This window comes from Gigantopelta aegis, chromosome 5 (assembly GCF_016097555.1).
Source record: "Gigantopelta aegis isolate Gae_Host chromosome 5, Gae_host_genome, whole genome shotgun sequence".
In the NCBI taxonomy this organism is placed as follows: domain Eukaryota; kingdom Metazoa; phylum Mollusca; class Gastropoda; order Neomphalida; family Peltospiridae; genus Gigantopelta; species Gigantopelta aegis.
Window position 1 is genome coordinate 17213570 of NC_054703.1, and position 11135 is coordinate 17224704.

Here is an 11135-nt window from a genome sequence, read left to right on the forward strand (position 1 = left end):
CAACGTTAGTTGTAACCGGAGGCACTCTTACATTTACGTCCAACTTTACACGTAACTTACATTTACATTGTTTCGTGAATAGCTCTTCAGTCATAGATTTACATTTACGTGTAAAACTAGATTTACGATGTTTTGTGAATATGGGTCCAGATTTTTAAACACAAAGATGTCAAAGATGGTTTAGTCAATAAAATCTGATATCTATCAGACAGGTAAATAGGGAAGACAAACTAGTTTGATGTTTGACAACTGGTAAAAGGAAACTGAGATGAAACCCACTGCCATCACAAAAGGCGGCTACCCGTACTACTAAAGCAGCAAAGGATATTTTATATAGTTCACACTATCCCATACGATGATACATAGCATACAGTGTTTCTGCCAGAAATACAGTTTTGGGTATGGCGCTATTGAATTGAATTCAACCACAGTCAATAGGGGGTATTGGGGGGGCGGGGCTCCCTCAGAAACAAAAAATGGGTTACGTTTAGGGTTAGGGTTAAGAATACCATACAGTAATGATAACAGTAATTAATTCTGTCAAAACATAATCTTAAAAAAAACAAATCTGCAAAACTATTTGGGTATGACGCCATACCCATTTTACCCTCTAGCAGAAACCCTGGCATGGCCTTGATATACCAGTCATGAATCAGGCATTGGTTGGCATGGAAACAAAAACAATCCACCAACAGACCTCTGAGAATTGACAATTGGTATAAACCATTTATGGGTTACACAAAAACAAATTCAGGTAACCCATTTTGTTTTTAGGGACCCATCATGAACATGTAAATAATGTCATAAATTCAATGCGCAAACGAAAAATGGGTTACGCAATTTAACTACACTTACATGAGTAACGCGTGAACGAAACTATTGCTCTCGCAATTTTCAGAGGCCTGCATCAAGGGTGATCGATCTCATGACCCATCACACCCCAGGCATGGCTTCTCCACAGAGCTACATCCACATCCTTCTACTGGACTGTGATGACATTAAACCAACATTCTCTACCAGGTGTATGGACTAAAGAAGATAGCACTCACCGATATGGGTCTAAATTCATGTGTCTCTCTGGATATATGACGGAATGAAAACCAGGATTGTGGAAGAATCGTTTGGAAGGTTCTATATGATATGTTGTGTCACCAGGTATATGTATATGACCACGGGCAGTTCCGTTTATTATAGCAACATGCACGAAACTCCTTGGTACATCTGAAAAAAAGCAGCAGTGTTCAGAATAACTATAACCAAATTCATGATTTTGGTTCTCCATGGGATCATGGAAGCTTTTCTCCAAATTTATTTGGAAATGGTTTAGTAGTTGTGCAGAAACTACAGTTAATAATATTAGTTTAACAACACCACAAGAGCACTGATTTTTTAATCATCAGCTTCTGGATGTCAAACATTTGGTAATTTTGACATATAGTCTTAAAGAGGAACTGGCTAAATTTTTCCGTTAGTAGCAAGGGATCTTTTATATGCACCATATTACAGACAGGACAGCACATACCACATCATTTGATATACCAGCTGTGGTGCACTGGCTGAAACGAGAAATAGCCCAATGGGCCCACAGACCCTAGACTGACTGAACATCCGGCTAGTAGTAGTAGTACTTTACCACTGGAATATGTCCGGCCAAAACAGTCAGAATTCACCCCTCCTCAAGCACATACATTACTGAAATTCACAACTGTGATAAACTATCTAATGACTTTTACATATACACGTACATACTAGATATTTATGAAGAATATTCAATTATAGTCTTTCTGGGATTGGAGAAGATTTTGTTTTAAAACTGGCTCAATAGTTCCATTTTGGGCCCTGCCCCTCATTGCTTGAAGGGTTGGGGAGGGGTTTCAGAATGAACAAATTCACAAATTTAGTTTCTTCGTTTCCCCCCCCCCCCCCCCCCCCCCCCCCCTTTGGTGCCCCACTCTTGAGGCTCCTGGTGAAGAGTATGGGGTCAGAATAACCAAATTAACACTTATATTTCTCCATGGGGCAAGGAAACTTCTCATCAAGTTTGTTTTGTTTAGTGACACCAATAGATCACATTGATTTATTAATCATCAGCTGTTGGATGTCAAACATTTGGTAACTGAGACATACAGTCTAAGAGAGGAAATCTGTCACAATTTCGAATTTTTTCCATTTCTAGCAAGGGATCTTTTATATGCACCATCTCAGATGGGATAGCACATACCATGGACTTTGATATAGTATCCAGTTGTGGTGCAAAATTATTTTAAATGCATTTCTTTATATAACCATATAGTAAACTTCAACCCTCCCTGGGAAACCTGACAAACAGGGGACCAGGCCTGGTGCTTAAAATTTTTTACAGTCTAGATCAGACTTTCTAATAAGAGTCTGAGATGTGAACGTCATAGCAACGCCATACAAATCATATGCGTGTGACGTCATTAGATACTGAGTCTGGACTCTAAAAACTTTTATAAGCAATGGCCCTGACATTAATAACATTCACAAATTAGGGTCCCATCCATCAGGCATCTGGGGTCAGTTGGGTCAGAATGACTAAATTCACCAATTTGTTTCTCCATGTGCCAATGAAGCTTGCAACAAAATTTGGCTGGAATCAATCATGTGCATGTAGTTTCAGAAGATAATTTAAAAATTGTCTAATTGGAGAGGGGTCAGAATGTAGTGTACCTATAATTACCGTATTTTTGTGTTGTGTAACATGTAGTTTTGTAACTTACCGACTAATGAGCCTTCGTATATAAACGAAGTATCGACTGGCTTGAGATTGCCATCTTGGTCTTCCATCATATGAGTGGGACTGAAGATGTCCTTAGCAGTCTGCAACTTTAGATGAAAATCTCTGAAATTAACAAGAGGATGCATAACAAGCTTCTGCTGCAATATGAACTGTTATAGAGAATAGTAGTGCTTGTGAGCGTAAAGTATAAATAATTAAATTTTCTTTGCGTCTATACACTTTACGGCAATATGATTGGTCCATAGGTGCTTACTTTTTTCCGTTCATATCTCGATGAACTGAAACATTTTAAAGCCACGCCTACTACCCCCCACCCCCCCACCCCCGACTCTCACTACTTTGTGCAACAAGCCGGATTATTCAGGCAACCATATTCAGATATTTTGAAGAAAACACATGTGGAAGCTACAAAAGCAATTTTAAAAATGTATACGATAATTTAATGGAAAATGCTATAGCAGAGTAGACATGTAGATCTACATGTGTATACGCATTGATTTAAAACAAAACAAAAACCCTTCGCTAATCATGACACGAGACTCCGTCAGTGGCCAAAGAAATCATGTAGGAAACTTCACGCCTGTAACTTACTTGTAAGTGATGTTCTACAGCTGTTGGCGAAAAATAAACGGTTAACTGACAGCATAAATATTAGACACGTTCCCTTCATTCACTTTCATAAAATATAAACTAAACACAAATAGGACATTTCCTTCCAATTTAACTAAATGATCTGTAAAAATGCACAGCAGCTAGAGGAAATTATGTCATTTACAAAAAATCACCTGATTCAAATAATAGTGAAGGAACGTTTGCATTCTTATGCGACACATGTAAGTATCAATGAAGTTTACACAAACAATACTACAGGCGTATTTAAGGCTAAACAAACTAAATTCAGTTATGTATTGTTAAAGTATGCATATAAATTTAATTATAAATGTGCACACTTTTGTATAACCCTCTACGCGGAGTCATACAGTGTGCACATCGTTTTTTCGGTTCATACTTGCATGAACCAAAAAATAATTGCGGTCAATTCTTAAATGAAATGTATGTTGAAAAATAAAACTATGAGCTGTGTTTTGTAATGTTACAGAAAAGATGTTATGTGAGACTGTAACCCTCAAAGGAATTTATATGTTAAATGTCTAATCTATTAACTTCACACATCCAACACACTGTGTCATCACTGTTGTCTTGATGCATATTTTACAATGCTTTGTGTGTAGTTGCCCCTTTAGCACTTCCAACAGAAACATATATTTGTAAATTGTAGCTGCTGTGAAAATGGTGATCAGTAGAATAACAAAACTAGGGATCTAGGCTGTGACATTCGTACCCTAGGTGGTACCAATTACCCAAATTTGGGGTCCTGGCTCGTGGACCAAATAATTGGTATTTGTGTTCTGTCATCAAATGCCACTAGTAATGTAGTGAACCAGGTGAAAACTTTAAATTATATGGTATGCACATTTGGAACTCTCAGGTTGGCTGATTACATACTGAATAAACAGTTGTGTACAATAAATTACAACAGCAATCAAAGTATGTTGATTCTTTAAAGCATTACATGCACAAAAATTAGGACAAGTTCCTAACAATATCGATTTTGACGTAAATTAACATGGACTGCACAATGACTAGGGCCCAAAACTGCCAGTCGTCAGGTCGCCTAATGCAACAAAGTCCAATTGGGAAGATTTTAAATATTAAAAATAATGGTGTTAGTCGCCCTAAAAAGGTTATTTGGGCGATCTTCTTTCTATAACGCATGAGTTGTAATTTGCCAACATGCACATATAAACACTGATTTGTTAGACTGGATGTAGTTAGGTGTAGTCTTGATAAAACATTTCACTCAGTATATTTGTAGTGACGTAATTTTTTTATAAATTAATTTCTAGTTCACCACTACAAAATAGTTGTAGTTGGTCTACAAAATACTACTTTTCGCTTTTCTCGAGCCACTTTTTCGATATCTGGAACTGTCCAGTAGGCTAAAGTCCTACATACATTATAAAATTATCTGACATAATTAATATAAATAACATTAATATAAATCTCTTAGTAATTTTACTCACCTATCATAAGCTTTGAACCTGAGGTATAAGTGTTTATCAAGCGACCTTTTGACCCTCATATGATTGTTATGTAAATTAAAGGGGTCATAGTTGACTTCCTGGTAATCCAATATATAATCATCTAGTGGTTCTTGTTCTGAAAATAAACATATTTGAAATTAGTTCAATTAAAATAATGTTTATTTACAATGTACTAGGGATGGGACAATCCCGGGTGTTTATAAAAATTTTGATTTGATTTTCAATATTTGGTCCATGATTCGATTTATTTGTGATACTTGAAGTAGTACAAGTACGCCAGCAAGACATTTTAGTTTTAATGGTTATTTGCAAAATAATTGTAAATTATACAAAACTATATCTTAATTGACTAGAAAAAACAAACATTGCATTTTTACCATGCCGTAAATTGGGCAGGTTTGGTTTAAGATCCGAACGGGACCTAGGGTCACTGTCGCCCATGCAAACATGTCAGGTGTAAGGGAATCGAACGCTGTCATTGGCCAAAATACTTTACCGGTCATTGAGATTACCAGCAAGGTGTGGAAACGTTTATACATGTACCATTTAAAGCAAATTATTATTTTATTTTATTTTAAATTGAAATAAACCGTGGTACACAAATTGGAAAACAGTACATCGAACCGTGGGCCTAAAACTGCGATTTTTGTGAACCGCAAACAAATCGTCCCATCCCTACAAAGTACATGTAGCCCATATATTATGTAGCTGTGTCAGGATTAACAATGGATTATAATTTATAGCAATGTTCACTGTGATAAAAATCATACTTATAGAAAACATGAAATACATTGTTAAATTTGACTAGCAAAGCAGTACCACATGAAAATATTTACAATAATATTTGGATCGATGTACATTCTAAGTGTCTACCATAACACTTAATGAAACGTCGAAAGCATTCAAGAGGCTTTGATTGCAAAAATCCTCAAGAAAACAACTTTACTAAAATGCCATGCTGGACAGTCAGTCGTCCTACATGTGTGTGTATATATATATATATATATATATATACAAAACACATTTTAATATCTCGATTCATGCTGCTGTAACGTTAAACAACTTCTCAAGCCTGTCTTATGCAGAAATACACAGTAATATCATTTTTATCATTATTTTTATCTCAACTTTTTAAGCACCGTACTTTACATTAATGATAAATATTAAAAAACGTTCTATGTGCTTTTCATAGAAAAGGGAGGAAAAAGTATTTAACGTAAATCTACGACTAAACTGCAATTTATATTACTGTTATAGTACAACATATATAGTTAGAAATACACATATTTCATTTCATTTAGTCCTTAAAATGCTCCATCTTCTGTAATAACGTAATTTTATTTGTGAAATAGATACCGAACACTTGTAAATTTTATACATGCCCTGTATAACTGTTAGTCGCAGACATAAACTTACGGTTAATAGCAATGATATATACAGGTGTGTATGTATAGATACGGAAACAGACATTTAAATTTTATTTTTATTTATGCTCCTTTTTATAATTTTAATTTACTATCAATTTCTAAAACCAAATATATTATTTTTATATAAATTTGAATTTTTTTAATCAAAAAATACATTTATGGTCGTAGGTAATATTATTGTACCAATGCACTAAATATAGAAACATAATTAGAGGCACTGATTTTCTGTTTCAGATTTTTTCCTTTTCTGTTTCAAAATTTTACAAATTCTGGGGTGTGTTTTTTTTTCAGTAGTATTTAATACTAGTAGTAAACAAATTCCATTTTTGTTCCATTGACACACACACTAAAATTAATTGCTGGTATAAAATAAATAAATATCATATGCAATGAGGAAAAACATGTCAGTACTTAGTTAATTTATTTTTGGTTTGAATTTAAACAAGTAACTTGTAAAGAAAGTGAACACGCACAAACTAGAAATGAAAAAAATATGGGAATTTAACTTGTGAATATACAACACAGACTTTGGACATTCTCAGTTTTCTTTATGAAACTATCTGGAAAATAATTACAATGATTACAACCAATCACACTACAAACCACTTCACTTGCATTATTTATATTTATCAAAGTCTAGCATATAATATCAGGGCACAATATTTCACGCGAACCGCTTGCGTGTTGGTTACGAAAAATTAAATTTACGCGAACCGCAAATCGGTTACGTCATGACCTTTAGATGTTCAGAAATTAAAACTTGCAGACTTCACGATTACAGGAAGTGTATTCATACAGACATACTACTAGTATTCTGACAAATGTTTTAGACTGATTTTTCGATACTTGATGCGCGGCAAACCAGTAGACAACGGTATATTGCAACTGCTGCTATTCTATCTCTAAAGGAATATATGTAGACATAATATTGGATTGCCTTTTAATTTTACAAAGGTTGAAAATGGTTTTAACGTAAACAAAAAAGCAAAAATGTCACAAAAGCTGAAAAATACTAACATCGCATAATGAGCTTTAAATAACAAACATTTGGAACGTCACTGTAGTATAGAAGTACAATCGATAAAGTGAAAGTTGCTTCGCCACTGCAAAATATCAGTGTCAAATTGTGGTCTTTCATTTTATGTTATTATAAGATTTATTTTTATTAATCTAATCATGCACCAATGAGTAGCCTGTTTTATAGTTCAGAGGAACTGGACATTTGTTGTTTGGGTTTTTGATGGATTTTTTAAAGTTTACATATCAGTGACAAATGGTAGCCGTTATTTGTTATTTATAAAAGAAAATTATTAGTGTAATCATGCACCAGGAATTTTGTTTCGGTACTGGGCTGATAGTCCTTTTACAATAGTGTTAACTTCCGCAAGCTGCACAGAGGTTCTAGAATACGGTGGCCCGATGCCCGAGGACAGTGGGTTTTTTTTAGATTCTGGCAACTAAAAATTACTTTTTGTGATCCCGATGGCAAGTTGTGAATAATAATAATAATAATAATAAATATACAACGCTACGATCGTCTAAAAACAAAAGAAACATCTACAAGTCACTTCTTTCGATTTGTAAGCATTAAAGAAACTGTTTTATAAAAACGTTGTCTTTTGTATTTTGTTTTAACTTTGTTTGAGCTAAAAATTATGTATTTAAAATATAATTTCAACGTAACTTTGAGGTAACCGATCAGGTAATCCACAGGTTACGCAAATATAATTCACGTAACCGAACAATTGGTTACCTAGATAAAAACCGCGTGAACCGACTTCCGGTTAACTCAGATTTCGAAATATTGTCCCCTGAATATGCAAATACCACATTCCTTTGTAAGATCGGAAATATGGCAAATATGATAAATTAATAGGCAAACACTATACAGTGTTCGAGATTAATGGTATCCTGATATCCCAGAGATACCAGAATTTAATTTTGAATAACAGACTTCAATAACCCAGTATCCCACCGGGATACCATATAATGTTGTTGATTTTTTTTAATCCTGTGTTTTTATTTTTCACTGAAACAATGAAAGTTGTCATTTACTGGTGAAGTTAAGTAACACTAAACAGTGTCATCCAAGTTTGCTATGATGTTATTTATGACTTTTATTTAAGTGAGATACTAAATTCTCAGGTGGGATACCAGATTTTGAAATGTTAGTATCCAACTGGGATACTGCCCAATATTTTTAATCCCGAACACTGCTATATATAATAAATCTTTCACTTGAGTAAATATCGGAGAATTTTAGCTCACAATTTTCGGATTCACTTAAATTAAAATGACGGGAACATGCAAAGAAAACACAACTGGTAAAACGTTAATATCCAACTGGGATACTGCCCAATATTTTTAATCCCAAACACTGCTATATATAATAAATCTTTCACTTGAGTAAATATCGGAGAATTTTAGCTCACAATGTTCGGATTCACTTAAATTAAAATGACGGGAACATGCAAAGAAAACACAACTGGTAAAACGTCTAGATGCACTACATTAAATATTTGGTGTAACATAAGGTAATAGTGTCGTAGCACTAGTTTAATAGTGATTTGTGGTTATGTGTGTGACAGCGTGGGGCTGCCTGCTCGTCTGCAGTATAATGACTAACAAAAAAACCCATGCCACAGTTCTGTTGTTCGCTTTTACACCTGTAACCAAATAATGTATTGTCAAACGTTTTTTAGTTAAGATCTTGGGAATTCAGACCCGTGACAACACTGTACATGTATGCTTTGAGAGAAAAAAACTGATTTTTATTTCTTATATTTGTTTGGAAATGAATTAGGGCAGGGCAGGGCAGTGATAACCAGGGACAGGGTGGCAACAAATGTGGCACAAAACGGGGCCTATAGAACAGTTAAAATTTTGGAACATTAAAGGAACAAGCAAGACAGTTTTTGAAGTAAAATTTTAATTAATGGCAAATTAGCAAAATGTGTTCAATTAATTAAATGATTACTTAAATTTTATTTCTTTTATATTTTTTTAATTTAAATTTATTTAACTGAATTTTTTAATTATTATTATTTTTTAATAATATCTTTTTATATATTTTATTTTGTTTTTTATTTAAATTATTCTATTTTATTTTTCCTTTAGTAACTTTATTGTGGAACAATGCATGGCTCGAACTTAAGAATTTGTCTCCCATGGCAATTTTAAAAAGAATTGCCATGGATTCCCACCAACCAGCTATTGTGAGACTGCCTATGGCAATTTTTTAAAAAGTAACAGATAAACATGACTGAAAGGCTATTTTGCTGTATGTAGACATATTTGAGATGTGCAAATGTTAAATATTTATAGACAATGTACACCAGGGTGTATATATTTTTCCATTGTTGAGGAGCTTTACCGAAGGCAGAAAAGTGCCATCGGTAATGGTCTCTACCTATGGCGATATATATCTCAACAATGGCAATTGTCATCGGTGCCGTCGTTAAGTTCAAGCCCTGCATTGGGCACATGGAATGAGTAATTATTTCATCAATTCTTTTTCACATGCAGGCATCGAAATAAGCATTGTGTCTGGTAACCCATTTACAGGTTACCACAAATTATAGGTTACCACATTAATACGAGAAACGAAATCCGGAAGTCATTTTATCTAGTGAGTGCTGCTTAAATGCGGATTGCCGAAATTGCTTGCAATTGCACAAGTGCACACAAACATTGGTGCAATTTCATATGAGAAAACGAAAGTCCGGAATGCATTGCCTGGTTGAAGTCCGGAAACAAAACTACACTGAAATTTTTGTTGAGAACGAAACACCGTTCTTGACTTTTCTTACATATATGGTAACCTCCCGGTAACCTGAATGACCGTTCTCGACTTATTTTGATGCCTGACATACAAGACTGAACATTCCAAATTTAATTTTTCACCAATACGAGTACATCGAAATGATAAAACTCATTTGAAACACATCGCTGTCAGATTTCTTTTCTGCAATTCAAAGTGAAGATAGGCACAAAAGTATTTCTTAATCTCCATAAGCTCGAAATGGATTACTATACAGACCAGGGTGAGAAAATATGATGGTATCTATAATTTTTTACAGGTCTGCTAAAGGAAGGTCCATGGACTATATGAAGCTTCTTAGCTTGGATTGTTTGCACTTTATACTGTTGCTTAATTTTTGCACAAGTGTGCCAGTTGCTATGGAAATTGCACATGCTGTTGGAATGTGAAAATCATCCTCAGAATGTTGACAGCGCCAACTGGCGGCCATTAGCATCGTTAAAGCATTAAAGTTAATTGTTAATTAAATACACGAGGGTGGGGGGTGGGGGATATAGAATTATTTCCATTAGTAGATTAGTTAATATGATCTAATGGCAAAAATGTACTTAATATATAATCGTTAAAATTTCATTTCTCACCAGAAGGCTTGATCCATTGAATTAACAAGACACAAATCGTCAATGAAATTTTCAACCACTGACTCATTTTCATGGCACAGTTTTTGTGTTTAGAACACGATCCTGAAAGACTTTGTAGGCCAAACTAGTTCACGGAGAACTAGAGTATATATTTGTTTCAAAGTCTGTAAGACATGAACAAACCAGGAAGTAGTATTGTTGACAAAAAGAAGATTATGAAAAATCTAAATAAATTTCTGCTACAGGCCAACCCTTAAACTACGCATGCGTTAGCACCGGTCTGACGTCATCAATATCGTGTCTTCCGGGTTTTTAGTTGTCAAAAATATTATTAGACCATGAATCAGCGAATGTCAGTATTGATGACCCATTGTGATCGTGAGGATTTCTTACGTCAAACACACCAGTTTCTTTACTGCTAACTGGTAGGGCTAACGTATG

The 11135-nt window shown here is 34.5% G+C and overlaps 1 protein-coding gene across 3 annotated transcripts in view; it reads right to left on the reverse strand.

Moving 5' to 3' along the window:
- The window catches only part of LOC121373320 (disintegrin and metalloproteinase domain-containing protein 10-like), a 53374-nt gene extending 42447 nt beyond the window's left edge, over window positions 1–10927 (reverse strand). For all 3 annotated transcript variants that reach the window (XM_041499888.1, XM_041499887.1, XM_041499889.1), the window contains exons 1-4: window positions 10695–10927; window positions 4846–4981; window positions 2742–2863; window positions 1050–1221 (exon numbers count right to left, since the gene is read on the reverse strand). In XM_041499888.1, the coding sequence (XP_041355822.1) occupies window positions 1050–1221; window positions 2742–2863; window positions 4846–4981; window positions 10695–10767 (503 nt within the window). In that variant the 5' untranslated portion in view covers window positions 10768–10927. The remainder of the gene's footprint in view (window positions 1–1049; window positions 1222–2741; window positions 2864–4845; window positions 4982–10694) is intronic.
- Between the last annotated feature and the right edge of the window lie 208 nt (window positions 10928–11135).